The 25,781-nt window shown below is 45.7% G+C and overlaps 1 protein-coding gene across 5 annotated transcripts in view; it reads left to right on the forward strand.

The window, feature by feature from the left end:
* Positions 1–25,781, forward strand: part of arvcfb (ARVCF delta catenin family member b) — a 125,718-nt gene that overhangs the window by 34,301 nt on the left and 65,636 nt on the right. For 4 of the 5 annotated variants that reach the window (XM_056418705.1, XM_056418707.1, XM_056418706.1 and 1 more), the window contains 2 exons: positions 12,941–13,099; positions 18,562–19,202. In XM_056418705.1, the coding sequence (XP_056274680.1) occupies positions 12,941–13,099; positions 18,562–19,202 (800 nt within the window). Of the gene's footprint in view, positions 1–7,733; positions 7,893–12,940; positions 13,100–18,561; positions 19,203–25,781 lie in introns of those variants that run through there. The other variant, XM_056418709.1, reaches the window with a different exon arrangement.

Here is a 25,781-nt window from a genome sequence, read left to right on the forward strand (position 1 = left end):
AGAGGAAAGAACGTTGGACCACTGCTATCGCCATTCAAGAGAGGCTACAAGGCTGTCTCTCTCCCTCCGTTCGCAAATCAGACCATGCCGCCATTTTTCTGCTTCCGGAAAAGATCGCGGGAAGCGGTAGTGACGAGGAACGTGGCGGTGGTCTGCCCAATCAGAGGCTGAGCTACAGGACGCTCGCGCGGTCGACTGGGACATGATCCAACCCAGTACCAGTGACGTCAGCGAGTCTGCGGTAGTAGCACTGAGACCCATAGCAACGCTTAGCGGACACCATCGCCCCCACGGTAAAGTTAGGGTCTTTCCTAACCAAAAGCCGTGGGTTGATAGATCCATCCGTGAAGCTGTGAACGCCCGTACTGCCTATAACTCCGGTCTTGTATCCGCAACATGGACGAGTACAAGGCAGCGGTCTATGGACTGAGGAGGCGGTGAAGGAAGCCAAGAGGAGGTACCGAGACAGAGTGGAATCACAGATGGAGCAGCGCGACACCAGGCGCCTATGGCAGGGGCTACGGACTATCACAGACTACCAGAGCAGCCCCCGCGCTCTGGTGAGTGCCGACGCATCCCTAGCGGAGGACCTGATCTCATTCTATGCACGGTTTGAGGCTAGCAACAACAGCGCTAGCTAACAACAACACCGGGTGAGTTCTACCGCTGGGGACAACACACACTCTCTGTGACCGAGCACAGTGTGAGGAGGGCTCTGTTGAGGGTGAACACCAGGAAAGCTGCAGGTCCAGATGGCATATCTGGGCGTGTACTGAAGACCTGTGCTAACCAGCTAGCTCCAGTGTTCACCACAATATTCAACCTCTCCCTGGCTGAGACCGTGGTCCCCGCCTGCTTCATGAGATCCACTATTGTCCCTGTGCCCAAGAATGCTTCTCCAGCATGTATGAATGACTACCGTGGCCCTCACCTCGGTGGTCATGAAATGCTGAGAGGCTGATAAAGGACTACATCTGCGCCTTCCTCCTTCCTCCATGGACCCGCTGCAGTTTGCTTATCGCCCAAACAGATCCACAGATGATGCTGTCTCCCAGGTACTGCACACCCACTCTCTCATCTGGACAGCCAGAGGGGGCTATGTGAGACTGCTGTTCATTGATTATAGTTCAGCTTTCAACACCATAGTCCCTCCAGACTGGGCAAGCTGATTGAGCTGGGACTGAACACCCCCTGTGTGCTTGGATCCTGGACTTCCTGACCGCCAGGCCACAGGTGGTCAGGGTGGGCAGACACACCTCCAAATCCCTCACCCTGAACACAGGATCCCCAGGGTTGCGTCCTCAGCCCCTACTGTACTCCCTGTACACATGACTGTGTGGCCAGGTTCAGCTCAACACCATCATCAAGTTTGCGGATGACACAGTGGTGGTGGGCCTGATCTCCGACAACGACGAGAAGGCCTACCTGGAGGAAGTTGCTGATCTGTCACTCTGGTGCCAGGACAACAGCCTCATCATGAATGTCACCAAAACTAAGGAGCTGATTGTGGACTTTAGGAGGGTACAACAACAGAGGACGTACTCACCACTGGGGATTAACGGGACTACTGTGGAGAGGGTGAGCGGTATAAATACCTGGGAGTCCACATCACCGAGGATCTGACATGGTCAACGAACACAGACACTCTGGTGAGAAAGGCAAGGCAGCGCCTCTACCACCTCAGGCAGCTGAGGAAATTTAAAGTTTCCCAGAGGATCCTTCAGTCCTTCTACTCTGGAGCTGTAGAGGCGTCCTGACAGGAAGCATCACAGCCTGGTTTGGCAACTGCTCCGCTCAGGACAGGAAGGAGAGAGTAGTGCGTTCGGCTGACGCACTATTGGAACACTCCCACCCTGCAGGACTTGTACACCAGGAGGTGCAGAACCAGAGCCGGCAGGATCATGAAGGATCCTCACCACCCCAACAACAGACTGTTTCAGCTGCTGCGGTCAGGCAGGCGCCTCCGTGGTCGCTGCAAGAACAGAGAGACTGAGACGGAGTTTCTTTCCTCAGGCCATCAGGATTGTGAACTCCGACCTCACCAGGACCCCCACATAGACCCACACAACTGCCCCTCTTAGGCACACACACACACACACACACACACACACTTACTGTAAATATTGTGTTTTTTATTGTAAATAGTGTGTACTTGTTGCCCTTGCACATTCCTGCTGAGCATTGCCACTTTCATTTCACTGCACACCCTGTGTGTGTATGTGACAAATAAAACATCTTGAATCTTGAATCTTGAATCTTGAATCCACAGTATAGTAAATTAGGCTATTATGATCATGTATATGCTTTTCCACTAATAGGCAGTGTGGGAACTTCAGCAGTGAGCTGTGACACAGAATGTAACGGAGGTCTGTTGCATGAAAACGTTGTTGCTCTCATTTATAATGTATTGTGAGCTCTAACATGATGCATGTTACGGATCTAAAATGGGGTCTTCAGTCTATACTACGTCTATTACGTCACACATGGCTGAAGTTGGAAAAATAACTCTTTTAATAGATCTGCGTTGCAAAGGAAAACTGTGTGTCTATGTGCACCTGTGTCAAACCTTCTCGTTGGTCTGTAAAACATACTTTTTTTGATAGTTTGTTGTTGGCCTTCATTTTTCCTTCCAAACACATTTGGCCAACCTGAGGGTTTGTTTAGAGTCTGACTGCGTGTCCTTCCTGCCCGGCCCAACGTATCTTAGCAATGTTGATGCCTTTCTAGATGTGTGGTTTAATTAATGCTGATGTCCCAGAGGGCTCTGAAGGGCTGGGCTGAGCTTTCCTTCCTGTTGGGAGTCATGTCTTCACCAGGATTTGGATGATATCTGTCATCCAAACTACCCTGACTCCGTCTCTTAATAAGGCAATTTACAGTCTGTGGGCTGTCAACATTCCTCTTCCAGCTTTTGGCTATTTTGGGTCAAGATCCTGTTTACTGGATACCTAAATCTTAAGAAGTCAGCATTTCCTGCACAGAGCAGCAGCAGCTGACACAGGAGGGGGAGGTGTTTTATCATGGGGGTGGATGGATAGAGATGTTTGTGAGTGTGTATGTATTTGATTAAAGGATGGGGATGGGGGTGGGGGGGTTAGCAGCCAGATGCGAGGCCTGCAGCTGGCTTGCTGAGTGGGAGGGGAGTTGCACTGAAAAGCAGTGGTGCCAGCAAAGTGGGGCTCAGCCAGACACTGAGAGGAGATAATTCATATTTCATCTGCATCCTCTTCCTTCCAACCACCTGCAAAGCAACAAATACAGACCCAGAACATGAATAGTGTATGACACAGAAATAAAATTTGAGAAGTGCTATCGCTTGAGTGGAAGTAAGAAACGCCCTCCAACGCCTTGGGGAATGGCTCTATTAGGTGGTGGGTTTCAAAGTTGCCCCACCCACCCAACCACTTGGCCGTCCTTCTGATACAGCAGTGCAGCATGCTCCTCTTCGGTTTGGATCCAGCCCAAAGGTTTCCCACTGCATTCAAAATACATGCTTTCCTGTTCATTCAAAATGCAGTTTTTCAGATTTTTAATTCATCCAACAAATGTTTCAGTGAAAAGCCACACTTCATACGGAGTAAGCCGCGGCTTCAAATACGCCATTTATGTTCATACCGTGGCTCTTGCTTAAAATGTGCTAATTTAGCTTTGAAAAAAATGCACATACCAAAACTATATTTCAGATATCGCGTAGTTTTAAATATTCATGATCAGCTTGCAGCTTAGAAAGCTTAAAAGACTACCTCGCTCACACACACACACACACACACACACACACACACACACACACACACACACACACACACACACACACACACACACACACACACACACACACACACACACACACACACACACACACACACACACACACACACACACACACACACACACACACACACACACACACACACACACACACACACACAGCACCAGAACGAATAATGCCTCTTCCCTTGTCTCTCTGTATTTCCATCCCCTACTCAATATTCCGAAGAAATCAGGTAGACTTGTTTCCATTAGCTTGTAAATGAGCTGCTTTTTTCTGGTGCTTTTAATCTCTGCTAAAAAATAATAATTACAACACGATGTCAGCTGTAACAAACCAATACGGATCCTGTTTACCTCTTCCAGATGCAGTGGAATACATTAGGTACAGATATGCCGGCTCTGACTTTATTGCTACTATGAGCCTTGTCATGAAAAATGCTTTTTGTTCACACTCGGACTCAGAGGTGTTTCCCTTTAAACACCGCGAGAGGAGAGGGAGCTCTGCCGTGGCTCTGCAGGGATGTGGAGGCCATGGTGTCTGCGTACTCTGGTTGACCCACACGTCTCAGATCTGAGGTAGTGAGTAGTGGTGTGTTTTATTATGTATCACAAACAGCACAATGAGTAAAGCCTGTATACAACCATTATCACTGAAAAGGTATAGGCAGAAGCATAATGCTTCTATATATTCCTATCCTAAATTATTAAGTTAATTAACCCCCCAAGATAATTAGATATAAGAGCATTTCTTGCAAATAAAAGTTCCTTCAACCATTTTCCTGAGCAAAATAAGTTTGTATCGTCAGCAAAAATGACACATTTTAATATTTTTTTACAAATATTGTTAGTATAAAGTATAACAAGTATTGGACCAATGACTCCACAGGTGACCTTCCTAAGTCCTGACACCATGGTCCACTCCTCGTTGTTATCTTACTGGAAACAAATCTTTGGCCGCTGGAATTCTTCGTCACGTTAACATATAACATCCGAATGATGGCCTTTAAGGTATGAGAAGGTTAGGACTGAGGTTAATGCGTAAACAATTAGTCCGCACAATATATTTGGTTCGTCAACATAGTCTTCTTCTGACAGACCATACTACAACGTTGTGTTTATTATTCATCTGGTTATTATATTTAGTGGTCTGTGTCTATCAGATGAGTCGGAGACAAAGATCCATAGTGGTGCTTTATAGAAGCCTTTTAAAATGTAGTTGCAAAGTGAATTACAGGGAACAACTTTCATCGTTCTTTTTGAACATTTGTTTTATCCAGCACACTGAGTTACTGCACTGACCTGATGTATGCTCCTATATCCACACCTATTAACTACTCACCCACACACACACCCACACGCATACAAACCACACAAGGCCTTTTTTGCAGAGCAGGACCGAGCAGATGTAATTTCACATTTCCTTTCATCTGACAGAAAGAGAACAATAAATAAAGTAACTGGGCCGGTAGCTCAAGCCTCCTGATAGATTTATCCAGCTGCCCAATGACTTCTTTATGGGACGCATATACATCCAGCCTCACCTTATCTCATGACCCGTTGAAGGTTAGCAGTAAATTGGCAAGGATTTCTCTATTGCCCAATTCCGGCAGCTTGTCCTCTGGCTCTGGCTCTGACGCCACGACATTGCCCGCACAATGAGCCCAATCCTTTACCAGGTGGCTGGCATAAGGCTGTAAAAATATCCGCAGAGGGGGTTAATCACGTTTGACTGAGTGCATATTTGAAAGGCAGTCGCAGTTATTGTGATGGACTGCGTTAGCTCTGCGAGGTGTTATCTATGTGTGCTTTTCAAAGCAGAGTTCTGGCCATGACGGATGTGCCTTAGGGTTCTGGGGCTCCTTTAGAAGGGTATGGTGGTTTCCTGTCAAGATGAGGAGTAGTTTAATTTGTGAGAAAATGTCCAAACCAGAGAATGCATTTGAGTGAAGGCAATCAGAGGTTCCGCCTCGCCTCTATTATCTCTAATGGGGTGGTGTAGAAATTTCTCAGTGAGGGGTCAATCATGTATGAAGTAAATAAATCAAAGCACAAGTTCATAAGGTCTGTTTTGGAGTTCATGACGTAAAACCTTTCGAGAACTCTTGAAATATGGCAAGACTTTGATGACATCCTGCCCTCTTCCTGTAGAGTTCCCCTTCTCGCCCCACCACCACAGTCCCAGAAGAGGACATTTAGTAGCATTCCTACAACAGTGAGTGCCGGTTAGTAGTCCTTCATTATAACTGCCTCAGGCTTTACTGTTTTCTACACAAGAGAGACAAAGACAGCCAGAGATGGAAGGGGGGGGTTCTGTTAAATGGGACACCCTGCGGCTGCACATGCAGACAGATTTTGGAGAAAGGGTTTCAGGGGGACAATAAGTGTTGCCCTGGTAGTTTGACAGGAAGTGGACCATATGTCCCCTTTCCAACTCCCTAAATCTCCAGTAGACCTCACATGAACTGAGCTTCTGGCAACGCCTGTCTCACAGCCTCCTCCACACACTGCGACCCCCTCTCCCCCCCCTCCTCCAATCACCAGTGCAATGACAGAGTCAGGCTGACAGTGATCCAGAGGCTGACGGGATGGGCACTGCAAACAACACGCCGCCCCGGAGACTCTGTTCTGCCATCAGGACCAACCGACCACCACCCTGCACTCCGCCCACCACCTGTCCACTGTGGGCGGCTACTCTGCCTCTACGGTGCTGGATTCTTCTTGTTCTCCATTTCTCTCGTGGCCGCACCCACTGTCCAAACAAACACATACTGGCCACCATCACGGAGCCCTCTCCAAGACTCATCGTTTTAGTTTTACTCTGCAGGCTCCATGTGGCTCTCCTCCTTTTTGTTTTTATTTATGATCCTCCTCCCCCTGTTCTGTCTCTTTGGCTATACTTACTGGAAATCTGCACTGCTTATTTAGCCTCCTGCTGCTCGAGTTGTGGATTGCTACAGAACATAACATGTTGAGTGTGACTTTCTGCATGCTTCACTTCTAATGTGACTCCAGGCCTTGAATTGTAAAGAAAACACATGTGGTATGTGACTCCATGTGTGCAAGTGTGTTGCTATGTACAGTGTGTAGTTGATGACAGATGTAAGAAATTACCAAATGCTTCAAAACATCTCTCAGACAATTCAAATGTGAATATCTGCCATTCCTAAGATTCAGATGGTGTTGAATGTTGCCGAGGGTTGAGTTGGGGTTAATCAGTGCATCAATACCACATTTAACTATTGCAAACCATCGGGACGCAATCAAGCTTTAGCTGGAGGTTTTCCCTGACAAGGCGTTTTTATATTTAGGCCTCTGTCTGTGAGGGTCTGAGCCTGTCAAGCGGTCTGGTAAACACAAGTTTTGTCTAGGCACTGGTGCAGAGGAACAAAAGGGCACGCCAATGGAGGGTGGTGTGGGGGGTTAGTAGGCGTAGGTTTAAAAAACACAAGATGAGGTAGAAAAAACATGAATTGAATGGGGAATGATGGAGGCTTCTGAAACCAGGAGGCCAAGCGTGAAAGAGATGAGAGGGAGAAAAGCCCAGATTTGGCCCAGGAACAGTCGTCAGAGAAGGAGAGATTAAGGTCCCATCATTCCCAGCTGCATCATCAGGACTTTGGCCCTCTCCACCAGTTATGTGTGTGCTAGTTTCTGTGTGCTTTACCCCTTGAAATGGTTGAGTTTAAGGATTTCTAAAGCATTAAGGAGACGATGTTCACCGCCACACAGCCCAGCATCAAGTTCAGCTGGGATGAGGCCTAGCTGGCCTTATAGAAGTGACTGAATGCTCCCCGTCCTCCTTTTCCCCCTGGGAGAGCATGCAGTTTTGGACCTGTGCCACACATTGTCAGCCTCTTTAGTTCCCCTTCCTCTACTTGACTTCCCCTCAGCCTCTGCTTTATCCCACAAACAAATCTTGCTCTGGGTGGATGTTTGGATCACACGGCTGCAGTTCACACTAGTTTTTTTTTGCGGGTCACGCTGAACTGCGCTCTCGAAAGCTCCCGCTTTCTTTCTCGTTCTCTTTTTGAACTGCGTCATGTGATTCTTCACCGTGCAGTGCTGCCGAGAGGGCAGTTGGTTGTAGCGGAGGGGGCTGATGGAAAATCGGACGACCCAAGGTTAGCCAGGCGATTTTCGCCGGAGGATTAATTGTGTAAGAGCCATGTAATGATTGCTGGCATGTCTCCGGAGTGAAATCCTGTTAGTCACTGCACAGGGGTCAGGCTAGGACTGAGCATGTTGTGTGTGTGTGCGTCAGGAAGGAAGGTGACTCGGATCACGGCGGTATGCGTGACCAGGTGGCGATCTGACAAGTTCCGTTGACTCAATCTGAAAGTAACTGCAGGCTCCCCCCCCCGCACTGTTTTCAGATGAGACGCATATCTAAATTCTACTCACTGACACGGTGTTGGGGTGAGAGGAAAAGTTTTCCTTGTGTATTCTGGCATTAACTGACAACTGGAACATGTGGTGCTGTTCAGAGGAATCACTTCTTGCTGATGGCTATCAGGCTCTCAATGTCTCTTCTGAGCCATTCACCAATTGTTCAAGTTTAAGCACAAATGCAAATAATGTGATTGCAACGGCTGATATGTGAAACGTAGGCTGGTCCTCATTATTACTAAAGTGTTTATAGGGCTGAGTTAGATCTCAATACATTTTTAGTATCGACCAAATTGCATATGCAGCATCTCTTGTCGATGGGAGATGTTGCGGTGCTCTGCTATGCGTCTCAACAACTAGGACTGCATTCCTCCACGTTGGTATTTTTAGCACCAATACCGTCACTATAACGTCATTACAATGTCTGTGCTACGTTTACCGTACACCTCGGACACCTACTGCAGAAATTATTCTCTCAACTCCAACTGAAGTTTGCTCGCTTTAACTCTGTCCTGGGGTAAGGAAAGCCCTTTACCCGCAAACATTATTTCCCTATCCCACATTTTACTCTATCTCCCTATCCAATGACAACACTGAGCAGCTTATCGAACACAGATGATGAATGAGTGTAGATTGATGGCAGATATCAGGCCAATGCTTATTGACACCCCCGTATCACTTCATCTCCTGCCTTTGTGTTTCTCTTCCTCCTCCTTCTTTTCTTCCCGAAGCACAGCAATCCATTACGCTTCAGATTAGTCGAACTTAAGAAGTCGCATGTCTCTGCATGATCTATTGTAATGAAATATACTCTGCAGGAGATTGCTCAAGGGCTCTTTCCAAGGGTATTGTTTTTTGGAGGTATTGATCATGTTGTTGGTTGATGAGTTATGGAAGAGCATGAGTCTCTACTCATTCTTGGCCGGATGTACACAATGATTTCATCTACTTTGATGTCGTGTAGCAGAAGTAGCTGTGTCATTTTCTTTTCTTATTATGGTACAAGTACCCTCCAAGCCGTGTCCCTTCAGGGGTTAGCCAGTGTGAGAGGAGGAAGATGATATATCATCTTCCACCAATCAGGTTGTACAAATCCTCAGAGCCAAATCCCTCTCTGTTTGAGACCTCCATCTCTCCTCTACTGGTTGAACAGAAGTCATCAAACGGGCAAAGCTCTTGCAGGCTCCGTTCTCCTCATCAAAAGTGTAGTCCAGCTCTTGGATGTGTTTCTTTTGTCTGGTTAACCCGATCCTTAACAGATTTAGAAAAGCTTGATTTTTGACTCTTGCTGACTTTCACATTTTCATGGCAGGCTGTTCAAAATAGGAATAGTTGTTCCAGATGAACAGGTGAGGGGAGACGCTTCGCTCCACGGACGCTCGGTTACTCTTTGGCTGAGAGGCGTCCCCCTTGTTTTCCTCATCCAGCTGATTATGAATTTCAGCCCGGAACCATCAGATCATTAGCTCGCCTGAACAATCTTGAGGTTAACACTTTTCCACTGGCTGACACAAACCATTTCCACACAATTTAATTCTAGAACTTCTTCCCCGTCCCTTACCACATTATCTCTCGGACTCTTCTTCTACTTTTTCCTTCATCTCTCTGCGGTCAGCCATTAACTCACGGTGCTCCTCTCCTTCCGCTCCTTCTCGTATGCTTTACTGAATTTACTCGACTCAGAAACAGCCTGTTATTCCCTCATGACCTGGCAGAAAGGCGTGCTAGGCCATAGCCAGACGGCTCTTAATTATTTATTTAGGGGCTGTGATGCTGAGTTAAATTCCACTCTCTCACTTAGTGCACGCAGAAACGAGAGGAAAGTGGACGAGAGACATTGAATTAAGCTTCGATCAAGAAGCCAGTTTGTGGGTGGGCCTCAAAGGGATCCTAACCCCTTCCTCTCTGCCCACGATGGGTTTTAAAACTAGTGACAAAATGTTTCCATGACGCTGTTTGGACAATTCCCCCCTGCGTTCACCCAATCAATGAAATGAAACGTCATAGGAATGTAGTTAAATTTACCTGATTTCATGGGCACAGAGCCAAAGAGGTGGAACATTCACAGTGATTGGGCTCAATTAGTAAACACGGTATCAGCCTAAAGAATGAACACATACATCATGCTATGTATGCAATTTGTACAAATGCAAATAGTTTAATTATCTTAAATGAATGCCGTGGACTATTTTCTTTTTTTTATACAATATTTAGTTGTTTGTTGGTTTACAAAGAGACATGATGCTAAGAAGATGTTATCTATGTATTTTAAAGTAAATATGCGATGAGGTAAGAAGTAGAACAATTGCTCAACTTTAAAGGCGGCTAGATTACCCGTCACATTGCAACAGGCAGCCAATGAGAATAGAGTTGCCTCGACAACCTTGGATTTTCTGTGAGCCTTGTGTCTGACCAAAGTTATATTATGGTTGGTAATGCTGCTAAATTCAAAAGTTCTCTTACCTTCTTGTTTTCATCACCGGGGGCAAAGTCATGAAGGTATTTCACATTTATGATTGAACAGAACAAGGATGTTGATTGGAGAATAATCAGCTCTCTGAATACCACGAGAAGGCCCTTCTCAGCCGAGCTGTGCTGTTTAGCCTGAGGTCAGTTGTAAATAATGTATTTACCTCAGCTCAGCAATGCTTGTGTGTTCACACATGTGGCTCTTTATATGCAGCAGAAAGCCTTCCCAGTCATTAACCCCAATAATGGGACTTTAGAACCTTTCCTCCGAGGTTAATGACCTCATATAGCTCGGTTCATGGTGCTAATTGACTCTAAGTTACTGGATAGAGTGGTGCAGGTAAATAGAGAGAGTTTTCAGTGTCTTGGTGTTGCTGAAAGAGTTTACACCCAAATCAAGGGAGCAGTTTTGTTTCCAGCAGCCAGACCAATCCGCCTCCTGGGAAGTGGGACTGACAGCTTAGGTGAGAACAGGGAGATGCAACTGTTGGTCTAAACAACAAGTGTGACTCCTAAAGAAGTGAGCCTAGATGCTGCAATAGCTTTTCCATTGGCGGATCACGTTGGGAAGCTGAAGGGTTGTGGGATTAGTCGAAAAGATCCTCCAGGAAAAAAGTGCAAACTTCTGTCCGATCAGCAGAAATGACTGCAGATCAATGAGGACTGTGTGGGCTTTGAAGCTTGAGAGGAGTTGGCCAATCAGTGGGTAAATGTTTTTCCAAGAGGCGAAGAAAACAAGCACTCTTAGGCATCGCTTTAGTGTTTTCACAAAACAGTGTCGAACAACACTCAAACTTTCCCTCTGGCTCCCTCCTTGGCCTTCTGTCTCTCCCTCCAGCTTTGTGTCAATGGTCAGACAAAAATATTCTGCTTTGGTCAGTTGTTTTTATTGTTTTTCTACGAAGATTTTGTGTGTGTTTCATAGCTCTGATCTTTTTTCTTCTTCTTTAGATTAAGATGAATGGGTGTCATCGGTTTAATTTAACAAAAGCATTTTGAAAGTTGTTTTTATAAATTTATCAATAAATCAACATCTACCCCGCATAGCTAAAGGATCAGTGCACACAATAAAAAAAAACATGTCTGACAGAAAAACATATTTGAGGTCAGTTAAAGCGATCTAGTACACACTCCTTCATCTTTTCCCCCTTTAAAAGAAACACTTTAGTTTTTAGTACACTGCCCCCTCCAACTATTTCCCTCTCCATTACTTTTGATTTCCTCTTCCTCTCTTGGCTGTGTGCTGTTTTGGTTATCAAATGTTTCCCTCAAACGCCTTTCTTCTTCTCTCCATCACAAGAGCTGTGAAGTTGTCCCTCTCGTGCACGCCAGGGCGGAGCACCTCCGACCACTGACTTCATATGATCTTCCATCAATAGGCCCATATTTGTTATGCATTCACACAGGGTCATGTGGGGTATGAGGGACTCACTTTCATCCTTACCCCTTGGACACTTCTTCTCTAAGTCCATGGTCTCCCAATGAAATATGAATAAAAAGCAGTGCTCGAGGCTTTTGCTTGCCTTGAAAGGAGCTTTCACTCAATTTAAAGTCTCAAGAGGTGAGGAGTTGCTACCCTGCATCGCAGTGTTCGGATATATTATTAGGGCTAGATAAATCATGGATCGTCAGGTCAAGCAACAAACAAGAACATTATTGTTGTTGATACAGGCATTTTCCAGAGTGTGTGCTTACGTTCTGTGGAAGCTAGTCTGGTTTCGTCGCGAGGTTCTTCAGGGTGTGAAGAGGCTCTCCATGACCGTTGTAACTTTTAGTTTAGCCTAACTTGATTCATACTGTAAGTAATACTTTAGTTGCTATGTTTAGATATTGATTAAATAAATAATTTTGAAACTTATCTGGGTTTTTTTTAATTCATGGGCATCCTTGTGGCAAATCTGCATGAGCTGTATATAAATTGGCTGTTTACAAAGTTAATCAGTAAATAATGTATAGTGATTATGTATTTTCTAAATATTTCCAATTTTGAAATCACTGATTGTCATTAAAATGATCTTTGCTGTTATTTGCATGTCATGTTTTTTTATTTTTGTATCACAAACACTTTTAATTCATCGCCACGTCTCTCGTTATGTACACATTTGGACATTTGCAAATTGTGGGTAGCATTTATTTGAATACCCTTCATTTGCAATGTTCTTATTAGAATATAATTCTTTGCGGCAGTGGCCTGATGACAGTCCCATCTTGCCAGATGGCTAATGGAAGATTACCTGGATGTTGGGCTGTTTTTCTTGCCGTCTAACAACGAAATATTACAACCCATCCGTTTCCCGCGTGCCCGTGTGTGCAGGAGCAGAGCCCCAGCAACGCCACATCCCTGGCTATGATGCAGGAGCCGCAGGAGGTGGTGGAGGAGACGGTCACCATAGAGGAGGACCCTGGCACCCCCAGCTCCCACGTCTCCGTGGTCACCTCTGATGACGGCACCACGCGGCGCACAGAAACCAAGGTGAGACACAAAGGTGCACTCCACTGTGCTGCAGTTTATATATGTGTGGGGGGGGGGGGGGGGCTGATCCTGTATCTAAATGATCCAAAAACTCTAAAGAAAGTACATTTTTTATTATTATTAGGGTGATAATTGACCACATATTTTTGTATGGTAAATCATGTTAGATGCTGTGAAAAAAGCATGAATCAAAGTCAATTCTAAGTCAAAATATAGACGTAGAATGTTATCAGTGACCAGCATAATAAACGGATGATTCTGCTGCACAGAGCTGATAATCAGCCCGGCAGCTCCTATCACACCTGAGCAGGACACCTCAGAGCAGCTGCATTGTTGTGGCACGAGACCCCCCATCCCCTCCTCCAAAGTCCCTTTGATCCACTTCAGTATTGCTTCAAATCATGGTAATGGTTTTCCGCTTCCAAGCAGCCCAGTACCGTCGCTCCTCTCCCAGACTTCCACCCTGAAGAACTCTAAATCCCATAATCCTACAGCCCCAAGTGGTTTCATCTCCCTCTCAGCGCTTCAATTATTTGATTATTGTGTTTCTATGAGCCAACTCCTCTGGTGTTCTCCAAGTTGTGTGCTTCTTAAAAGCTTGTTTGTTGATTCGTCCTCTGCTGTGTTCTGTTATTTCTTTTTGTAAGGATGTCACATCTAACGTAAAGGTGAGTGGACTTTTATACCTGTCTGGCTTTTCCTACCACGCCACCATTTTTACGTGTGCCCGTACAGGCTACAGCAGCAGTATGCAACACAGTCTGCTTCATCACAAGCCAAATAACTCTCCAGTCTATAGTCTACAATAATTCTCAGTTCCCTGCTTCTTGCTTCCACCATTTGGGATGGGAAGCATTCTCTTTTTTTGGGTATTTCTTTTGCATGCTCTTCTGTCTTTCTCTCTCCTTATTTCTCTCATTTAAAGTCCGTCTGGCAGCATCCCCAAAATGTAATCTGAGCCCGAAATCTCCAAACTTTACATTTTTGATATTTTGGGTTGTTGACAGCATTTTTTATTTATTTATGGAGTAATATAAATGGAGATTCAAAACCCTCTGTAAAAACCTTTGACGCCAACGTATGATCAAAATGAAACAAACATATGAAACTTCCATGATGAAGTGTTCATAGATCTGTTCTGTAAATGCATGGAAAGGAGCATATTATTCCTCATTCGCAAGGGAATTTTCATGGCGATATTTGATAGTTTGATGTCTCTGCCTAATTAGTAACTATAATCCTGATAACACGCTTTGAATCCCTGTGTGAGGAATTAGAATTTAAATTACTTTTTAGTTTTTTCCCCAGATGTAGCCTTTTGATATTTTAGAGTTTTGAATGATATGATTGAGCATTTTCTTGTACATTGACTCCCAAAAGTAATTTGCCAGCACTTTGAAATCCCCAGTCCTGAAAAGATCATTTAAAGTGGCATCAGTTATCTGCAATTGTTCGCACTAGAATGTCCTCCCTGTGGTGTCAGGTTGGGTTTATGAAGAAGTTCAAGTGTGTGCATGTTCATTGTGTTTTGGGATACAGTCTGCATTTCAATTCAACCCTCTCGTGCTCCCACCAGAATCCACGCCAGATTTCCATTTGAAAAAAAACCCTCGTGGGGTTTAATATCTCTACCTTTTTGAGACATACCATTTAAAATGAAGCTTCTATTGCAACATTTTGCATGGGACTTGGTTGTAAACGTAGTCAACTGCTGCTGCTGTGAGCTTCCAGTGACATGGAGAGCGCTGTGTTAAGCTCCTCCTCTGGGGATTGTGAAACTGTAATTAAAAAGCCTGGTCTAATCCCTCATCAGGGAGGGCCCAGTGCCCTCCAGCCTGTTTACTGCGAGGGGATTGGCCACACACACTCACACCCATATTATTTTATGCATTCACACGCAGACCTTCATACGCGATAACACACACGAGCATGTGTCGTAAAACATCACACTAATCAAGGGCTTTGCTGCTGAGGAAGGGACGAGGAAGGACGCTCCTTTTAAAGAGGCCGCCATCCTGTCGGGAGGAAAGGGATCGGGCGCTCTCTGGGAGTCACTTTGAGGAGAAAAGCAGATTCATGTTCAGGATGAACTTCTGGAAGCCAACGTCTCAGTGGAGGCAAATGGATCCGGACCCAGCCGAGAGTTTACCCAAAGATACCGCCCCTCGTCTTCCTCTCTTTCCTTCCGTGCTGTTGTCCTCTCTGCATTCCCGCTCTCTCGCTGTATTGACGTGCGTATCTGTTCTTTTGCACCATCGTGCCATAGCGTCTAACACATCCCTTTCCCTTGATGGTTATCCCCCGTCTCACTGCTGGAAGATGAAACACGGAAGCTTCTCCCATCTTCCTGATTTGCAGGCGAAAAAGTTTTTCCTGTGGTGAAACTGTGTCTAGCTGTTTTAGTGTCAGTAATATTACGAGTGAGAACACAGAGAAAGATAGAGAAAATGGGTTCCTAAGATAGAGCTACTTTATTTAAGTATTTGTCGGCAAAAAGAGGATGGGAATCAAGTTAACACCAGGTTTTTTATATACAATTGGAGAACAACCATACACAGCCTTAAAATAACAGATCAACCACTGGTTCTATTTGCTTTTTCAATCAAAGTGAACTGGCCAAGTCCCTGAATGAGTCTGAGCTCAATATAATCCGCGTCGGTCCTCCATTCCCAGCATGCCGTGCTCTAATGCTGTACTCTAAATGGAACACCAGTCACGTTGGACCAATACATTCCTCCTTTCCTCTGGATATGAGCTAATGAGACTTGAGACGGACCACAAAAACAAATATAATCACTTTCACTTCTCTGTTCACACTGGGGAGTCGACCTTGAGGAGGTAGGAGTCCGTTTATCAGCTGTTGTGAAAAATGAGGTGCCCCTGTTGAATAGAACACTCAGAACATACACCTTCAAAGCCTGTGGCAGTGAAGGATGCTGAACCGTGTGTGATGTTTGCTGATTTCTCCCCATCCTCGCCTCCCTGCTCCTTTTAACATCTTTTTTTTTTTAAAGGCCCACATTTAGTCACGATCGGCCTTCTAGCAAGATAAACAAATTATATCTACTTCCGTCAACTTTAGATTGGCTGAAAATGAAGACATGGGCATCTTACACATCTGAGTGACCGCCACATCCTCCGCCTGCAGTATCCCCCGGGACACCATGTCAATTTAAACTCTCATTAAAGTGAAGGCAAAGGTTGTGAAACCTCTTACGGAGCTGTAAAGTGGACAGGTCGACGCCGGCTGTCTTTCCCTCCATTTTTAACAGCTTGGTAAACGGTTATGTCTTGTGGCTAACGTCGCGTGGTTGTTTCAAACACCTTCCAGTCGGACATTGCCTTTCCACATACAAATGTAGTATTTCTACATGCTCACAAATATTCACACTCTCCACCATTTTAGCAAGTCTCTTTTCGCCATGTTTACCCCGCTCCAGCATAATTCAGATGCCCCTTTTGAAAAGCAGGTTCCTCACTTCCCCTCTAACGCCTTGTGAACTTGAGCATACATCAAAGAGTGTAAGAAAAATGTGTGATGGGTCCATTTGCAGCACTTGCAAATCGCCTAAAAAGCTGTGTTGGTACGAGGCTGCCGGGCACGTCAAGGCCGGGAAGCGTTGGCGTTCACTGTGCTCTCAGCTCTGACAGAATAGGGAACAAAATACGTTGATAAATAAAGTGTTATCAAATCATCAGACAGGAAGGAAAGCATTCTGACATTGCTCTCTGACTAGAAGGAACATCAATAAAGCTTACCAAAACAATTCACAAAGTTATTTCATAAATTATGCATAATTAGGCCTACGTAAGCGCTTCCAGCATATGACATTCATCCCCTTGTGGCCCAGAGTTATCATCAGGACCCACGCTATGAACACCAGAACAGCCAGTATGGGTTCTTCACTGGATGAACAGGATGAAAGCGAGCTCATTATTCCAAGGTCATACATGTGGAGCTAATGTGAATCAAGCAAATGAGCTCTTTATTTCTAACTAGCACAAAGCCAAGGCATCATGGCATCAGAAACCAACGTAAATGACTCAGTCATTACTCTGAACATGGAAATAAAGTTTGGCGTTCCTAAAATAGTCTTTGTTATGTTGCTCACAATTGGGGTGTCGGCCACCGAAGAGTTCTACTTGTTCCAAGTGAGTTAATGAGGACGTTGTGTTGAACAACAGAGATGCTGTTGTGAGGGTTAATGCTCCATTGGGGGTTCTTGATATTGTTACAAGCCTTTCCTCGCTCCTGATTACAATCTAAATTATACCATTCATAAGAAAATAAAGAAAGCATCTTACAATTAAGAGTTCTGGTGTCGAAAATTAAAGCCATCGGATTTTCTTTTCTTCTCAATTTCCCCGATAAAACCTGTCCAGCGGTCTCCGCTCAGCAGGTGGGGACGAACCTCGCCGCGACACCTTGTCGGGCACGAATCGCATCAGACCCGCGTCCCCGCGGATGACGATTAATTTTCATCAACCTCATTAATTTTGAAGATGAATTTATAGCCGTGGACAAAATAGCCAATTAATCGTGCACAGCAGAATTCACTGGGCAGCAAATTGGGTTCTGTATGTGCGGAGAGCCCAGGGAGTCGCTGTGTGGAAGTCTCTGCTGTCTCCGAGGCAGAGGCGGGAAGCTGCATCGGATGAAGTGAGCATAGATGCATGCAGGTCTGGTTGTCACAGTGGGCTGCTCCCCTGCTCCCTTGGGGACACAAAGGATTCAAGGTCCAGTAGAACTGTAGCACTTCCAGATGGCTTTGTTACGGCACGATCCAGGAGACTCGCTGTACTCAGACAGCGACTGTTGAAGTACAATATTTCGGGTTTATATATCATGTTTAATGTGGACGGATTCTTCTTCAATTCATAATACAAGGCAACTCACATTGATGACACATTTTTTTAATTGATGAACAAAAAATGATTCAGCATTTACAAAAACTTAAATACTTTAGCTATCACAAACCCATAGACAGAATTCTATGACATTTTAATGCATTTTAGGTTTTTTTTCTATCTCTGGGGAGTTTTTCCTGATCGGATGTGAGGTCCTGGGACAGGGATGCCGTATGTGTACAGATTGTAAAGCCCTTTGAGGCAAATTTGTATTTTGTGATAATGGGCTATACAAAATAAACTGAATTGAATACAAATTGCAGTCGTTAACATCAATTCCAAATTAAACCCACGTTGACTTTTCCTCTGCATTACATTTGACATGCATGTTTTAATGTGGACGACAAGAATCACAGTTTGCATTCATACTTCTGTTTATCCAGTTTATTGGTTCGCGTGACATTTCTAACACGCGTCCGAATCGAACAGCTGTCAAGGCCAGTCTTTGTTTCGTGGAGAGCGTGGGTTTGCTGCATGTGTGCAGCCGGAAGTGCACAACTTCCTGCCATGCAGAGGCCACACTGTCTGACCAGTGCACCTGTTCCCCTCTGTAGGTGACCAAGATGGTGAAGACGGTGACCACGCGGACGGTGCGCCAGGTGCCCCTGGGGCCCGATGGCCTGCCCCTTCCCGAAGGCTCGTCCCCGCTGGGCAGCTACACCGACTCCATCGACCGACGCTACATGAAGAACGGAGGCGACCGCTTCATCACCCCTCACGCCACCTCCACCCTGACGCGCTCCTACAACAACTCTTACAACGACTCGTATGGAGAGACGCCCGAGAGCCAGTACGTCCGCCACTACGGCCTGCACGACGGCTACGCCGATTTGACGGACAACTACGGCAGCCTATCGCGCGGCGTCAACTTGCGGCCGCCGCGCTACCCCTACCTGCCCAACAGCTACCGGCCGGAGAACAGCTACACGCTGCCCGTTCGCAAGGATGACTACGGCCACGTGGCCCAGCCCCAGGTGCCGATGGGGAGCAGCACTGTGGATGTGAACCGCTCGCAGCCCGAGCGCTTCCAGGCCGAGCCATACGGCCTGGAGGATGATCGCCGCAGCTTGGGCCCTGAAGAGGAGGAGCCATATGAGCTGGAGCCCGACTATTCCACCGCCAACCGCCGCACCCTGCAGGGGGCCAACCGGGGTCGCACCCACCGGGAACCTCTTCGTGATATGCCCCGAGTCAGGTGAGGATGAATCTTACCAGAGCAAAGGTTTGCTTTTCAGCAGGAACACATGGGTCTGCTATTCTACCTCGGAGAAAAGATATTACAGAGATTAATCTGCATAAAAGTCATTTTTACACACCAGTACCTGCTGCTTATAAGAACTGATCAGATCGTGTCGCAGGACTCAGCCAACTGACAGGAGATAATGGTTTTGGGAAGATGTGCAAGTTCATACCGTGAACATGTTATTCTTTCTGCGATGGACAGTGAGTTCTTGTGCACAGGCGCAGGCTTTGCCTCGATATGAGAGCAGATCGTCCTGTTAAGATGAGAGAGAATATAAAATACTTGACTCGCTCTCGACATGAAAAACACGACACTGAGCGCAAGTAAACAGATCTCTCTTCTCCTCGAGTAAGGAAGCGAGGAAAGTCTTTTCCTGCAAAAGTATAGTAAACAAGTGTTTGTGTCGGAGGGAAAGAGGCAATGATTTGAGACGTGAGGAGGATAGAGCCTAAGGAGGCCGAGTGGGAGGCTTTTGTCAGTCGTCTCTCAAAGCCTGTGTTGTGCCACCTTTGTTGAGGTGAGTATAACCCCTGGCTCCAGCCGACAGCTTCTTACAATAAGATCCCCAAATGGACTCTTGTTTCCTAATAGTGTCCAATCATTTCATTGCTGCCCAAAGGGAGGCCTCGGAAAGAGATGTCCACCCTCGGGTAAATTGAAGCAGGGATTTGAAGTTGAGCTGTTGATGAAAGCAGAAGGATGTTTTTAAAGGTGCGCAATCCGAGATTGGGAGCATCTCGATTCTCTCTCAATGGCTCAACATGTCGACGGCGAGCCAGCAGTGTTTACCTGGGGGGGAAGTGGAGGGCGCTGTTGCTCGGGAAGACGTTGATCGGCTGTAGCTGCTGTTGGAGCACGACAGGCAGTCGTGAGCTTCCAGGTGGGGCACGCTCACATGCACACGCATACAATGCAAGAAGCTTGGATGACACACGCAGAGGGAGAGCAACTTCACTCTCTTCTCAGATAGAAATGACTCCACCATATATGTCATCGATATTCACGGTCAGAACGTTAAATGCAGCTCCTTGAAGCACTCGGCACATTTCTGTCAATCTCGGAGCAAAATGTTTGTGTCTGAAGCCAAATGTAAAGGAATAGAACAGAGGAGGTCTAGAGGCAAGCAAGACTGTGTGTGTGTGTGTCAGTGTGTGTATGTGTGTGTGCATGCTTGAGGTCACGGTCAAAGGTTACAGTCTATCTGAATCTGCCGGCTTCAGTACAGCGCACAGGTTTTGCTTGTTGGGCTATCTTAATAAAGGTTATGTACACAGTCATGCGTTTACAGTAATCTGGGTTTAAACGCACCTAGATTGATGTGCATGGGGAGAAAAGCAGATGCTTATTCTGATTCCGTCTTTACAGATTTGTACTTGGCTCTGACACACACACACACTAACGCTCAATAAAAATCCACATTCTCAGAAAATGATTCACTACCCCATCCGCCTAGTGAGAGGCGCTTGCTGTGACATGCAATTTGTAGCCTGCCTTACATGTGTCACAACATTGCCCAAACAGCCACATAAACCCCTTCAGATACACAAACACACACACACACACATGCACACACACACACACACACTGACAGCCGCTAACATGAATGCATAAACACAAACACAGATCTGAAGCCACTCTTGACTGGCTGCTCAGCTGCCTTTCTAATTGCAACAGGAAATAAATCCCAAATATTTCCAACTATCTTCTCTCCTCCTGCACTCAAATCAGTTGGCATCAAAACATCTGCTTAATGTAAGAATTATTTTTCCACTGACCACTCGCAGAGTTCCCGGGCTCTCCTGTGCACTCACACTGCGATGACTCGACTTCCAAGAAGAGAGCGGCGACTCCAAACTGCTGTAATGAATCTGGGAATTAAATCGGTTTAATTAAAGTTCATCATTGTATTGCAAGCCCTCAAGTATTCTCCGACATCGAATGGAGACGGTTAGTGCCGAAACGGCTTCCTGCATCGGCGGCAAACACTTTGTCACTTCATCACGTCTCAGGAATGAAATGTATCATTTTGTGATGGCGTTTGTTTTAGATGTGTCAGCATGCCTCATTCTTGGATTTTAGTGTCAACATAGCTACTGTAAACTAATGTTTGTCTCTAATGCAGAGGCCTCCATACAAGTCACCAGGAGTCACTGCATATTTTCATCACTACGAAAATTAAGTGACACGTTTTTGGAAAGTGATACTCTGGGCTTTCCACCAAATCCAAATGAGAATATATTTTGGCCACAATTTCTGAATATACAGTATGTACTGATGTCAGTGTCTCTCAATGTCACTTTGTCATCTTGCTGTACAGTTCTACATGCTGCAGAGCCTGATATGATATTAATATACAGCAGTTATTATGCATCTTAGATTGTTACTTTCTTGCTGTCTGTAATACGGTATAGTGCAAATAATTGGAACACATAGCGTTATTACATCAGAGCTACGACTCCCCCTCCCGTCCCTCCCACTGTTTGAACGTGAGTGCAATTTACTCCCTTTTCACCAATCCCAACCCATCCTCTTTGTGTGTATATGTGTGTCTCTGTGTGGGTGTGGGTGTGTGTGTGTGTGTGTGTTTGTTTTCTCATGCCGGCATGATTAATAGCTGTATTTGAACTCTGCCAGACTACAGGGGCGTCTTTAGGCTAATCTCTAATGGGTTATCTCTCCTTGGGTGACCTGCTCTGCTGCACCTGCCCACCTGCATTCAGGGGTCACTACCCCCCCTCCCCCCCCCCCCACACACACATCAGTATTCACATTTTCTCATCCCTTAATTGCAAGAGGGTGAGTCTCATTCTGTTCCAGTGGTGTCTCGTGGAAGTGATCTGAATTCGCTTTTCATACCTAATCCCATCAAGAGACTTTCACTGGGAGCCAAGTCGTGCGTTTTACATAACGCGGTTGTCTTAACTGTTTTTAATGTGTTGTATGGCGACCTTGAGTGCCTTGAAAGGCGCCTTATAAAATCAATGTATTATTATTATTATAAACACATCCCCTCTGTCATGTTTGACGTGTCTCCGAAGCATCCCCTAAAATCACAAAATTATAGAAGAAACTAATTGAATGAAAACAAACTGGCGGCAGTGGATAATGCCGTTGACAGGGCCCGAGAAATTAGAAAGTGGCACCTGAACTCTCAAGCTTTGCTTTTTATATTCTCTCTTCCTTCTTATGTGTACTTCTTGTGCATCATTAAAAATCAATTATTGACAATAATTCAAAATGAGCATTATGCTTGTCAGAAGCGGTCAGTCATAAACGCCACAGAACATTAATGTGTACATATGAGATGCACACATCTTCTTGCGAGTGTATAATCCTTCTCAGTTGGCCTCCTTTCATGAGCCTGCACGGCCGTGATGGAAGGATAATTGACAGAAGATGAAGGGACGGAAGAATAGCTCGGATGTGACAAAGTCCGGATGAATAAAACGAGCATCTCTGTATCTTCTCTTCTACTTGTTGTGTGTTTGAGCAAAACAAGCGCACACAGACCGTGTTTACATGCATTCGAATAACTGGCTTAGTCAGACTGAAATCAAATTATCCGTTTCATGTAAACACCTTTGTTCGACTATGTGCGGTCCGACTACGATCCGATTAACACCCCTGGATAATTCGATCCGATCCGGTTGATAATTCGACTCTCGCGGCATGTAAGGGTGAATTGGATTAGGAACTGGACTTTGCGTCTTTGCGCATGCTTGAGATCCCGCCGCCCTCCTCCCTCCCATGTCGTGACCCGGAAGTCGAAAGAGATGATAAGTTGTCACTGCCGGGAGCCTGGCCGGCAGAAAACAAACAACGCTATGGAGAACACAAGAGCCACCACACATTTCTGGACCGAAGAGCAGACAGAATTTATGCTTAATGTATTGAAGAAGTTGAACATACTAAAGTTCATGGTTCTTTCTCGAAATGTTGATGTTGTTGTTGTTGGTAGTGGTGAAGAGGTCAAGCGGAAATGGCTGTATCACCACGAGCTGTAATGAAAATAGCGCCGCCTATCGTATCGGATATGACATGCTTTCGGCCAATGATTCGAATTACTCACTGCCATGTATATTGGGATAACAGCAGATGACCCAAAAGATAGCATCGTCCGACTTAAGCAAGATTCGAATTATACCATCATGTAAACGCACTGACAGATGCACAGAAATAGCCCGGGCATTTAGCAGCTGGGTGAGCAAGAGGAGAGTGATCTGCTGTAATCGCGCTCGGAGCATCACGTCTGGCGAACGAAGAGCCCTTTCACATCCTGTGAATACGTGAATACACCCCTCTGTACACACAATGGCGTCAATTTAAATGCAAATCCTGACATTCCCATCACTCAGCCGCACGACAGAATGCTTTACCAAAAAGCTCCCGCGGCATCGGTCCAGATCTTAATGAGCCACGATCTGCACAACTGTACATCACATCTGTGTGTCGAAGTGCGTCCGTGAGAGAAAGTGAGCGGGGGACAGAGTGCGACAGATAATGAGAGAGACGGTCGAAGAGAGAGAGAGCAATATTGTGCAGGAGAGAGGCGGCGGTTATGTATTCATCTCTAAGCGAAGGAGATGATGCTGAGATTGTGTACTGCCCTTTCTTTACGAGGGTTATTCCTGCCGCCTCGCCTCGTCAGCTGTCGAGAGCTGGTGGACGGCCTGCGAGTGTGGTAGTGTGTGTTTGTATCTCGTGTGCACAAGGTAGTATTTAGGAACCACCAGCACGTGCAAACATACTCGCGGATGTCCATATTTTTTCCATGGAGACCGTCATGCGGATCAGTGTTGTCGCCAAACCTCAGAGTCCAAATGATGTGCTGTGATGAGGCTTGTTTGACCCTCCCTTCATACGGTGGTTACATACTGCCTGTGTATGTCACGGCGCTATTAGAGTGGACCCAAATGCACGACTCAGACAGGAGTAACAAAGAATACTGTCTTTGGTTGGAAACAGGCTGGGTCAAAACCGGGAGATCATTCGAAGAAGCAAACAAGTCCAAAAAGGAGCAGGGCAGAGAATCAGAGGGCAGGGCAGGCAGGGTCAGAACAGGCAGGTCAGGAATATACTCTCATAACACTGGAGAACTTGGCACGAAAACACAAGACAATCTGGCAGAGGACAAGTGGAAGTGAGGCTAAAAATAGTGAGGGACTAGAGGGATGGGCTGCAGGTGAGAAGGGCGTGAGGACCAGGTGAAGGTAATGAGGGACTAACGAGGGAGTGATCAGGCAGGGTGAGGGGAGTTGGATTGACGAGATGGTGTGACAGGATGAAAACAACTATTACAAAAAGGAAGGAGTGGAGCTAAACTGTTACAGTGTAGAGGTTTGTGGCTCTCCAGCATGTTCCACAAAGCTGGAAAAACTACTTTCAGAAGTCGAATGATACACCAGATCCAATCTAGCTTAAGTACATGTTTTCGTCACGAGGAACACCTGCGTGTAGAGACATGAGACCCCCCCGGAGTCACAGCTGTTCTTGACATGTGCACTTCGTATTGATTTCCCTGGCAGTAAAATGTACAAAGTCGTGCCATTAAAGCTAATATGTTTCTGCAAGGTTTGTGTCAAAGAATACTCAAAAGAGGAATACACCAGGGCTGAGGAAAGCACCTCACCCCCACCCCCACACCCCAGAGTGCCGAAAAGAACTGTGATGGGGGTGATAAAGGCTGTGCATAAGTACACCACCCTTATTTAATTCCTCTCCCCGTTTCATAACTTCTTATACCAAATATTCCACCATGCTTTTTACAACTCAGTGGTACAAACACATTTCTGTTGATCAAGTTTCAGAAATATTCTTTGCAACTGTTCGGCCCGTGTAAAATGTGACTCTCCTGACTCCATCCTCGGGGGTTGGCCATGAAAGTGAAAAATCGTTGCTATGATTATAGAGTCTGAACTAAAATAAGTTGCCTGCAAGTAGAAACAAATTGTCTGCCATTGGAAATGAGCGGTAATTCTTTCGCCAATTTCTCCGCCAATTTCGCGACGGAGTTTTGATGAAGATGCCGTTAGAGTAAAGCACACAAGAGAAGAGGTTGTGTATCATAGACTCAGAGTTTTTGGAAAAAGAGATTTATTGAAACTATATAGGAACCCACAAAAAGCTCTTTCCTTCTCCTTCCCCCAGAGAACTGCACTTATCACTCCTGATGACAACGAGGCTGATGCTAGACCCAGAGAGATGGTCATTGACATTTGAGCAACCGCATGCTAGTGTTGAGCTCTTTGATCCCAGGGTGCCCTGGGGTCCTCATCCCTGTGGGGACATCGCAGCTCTTTGCTGTGTTCCCTGTGGGAAGAGACATCAAACCTCTTTTCTACTCCATACGGTCGCTTCCTAAAAAAAAAAAAAAAAATCTTCACAAGACTTTCTTTCAAAGCTCTTACTTTGGTGTTGCCTTTGTCTTTGTTCCTTTGTGAACTGCCTGGATTTTCTTTGTGCAGTCTTTTCCTGTCTCTTAACCACTCCCTCCAAGACTTTAAGTTTGTTGATGTTTGACACGTTTGCTTC

The sequence above is a fragment of the Pseudoliparis swirei genome, chromosome 7 (assembly GCF_029220125.1).
Source record: "Pseudoliparis swirei isolate HS2019 ecotype Mariana Trench chromosome 7, NWPU_hadal_v1, whole genome shotgun sequence".
NCBI classification, from domain to species: domain Eukaryota; kingdom Metazoa; phylum Chordata; class Actinopteri; order Perciformes; family Liparidae; genus Pseudoliparis; species Pseudoliparis swirei.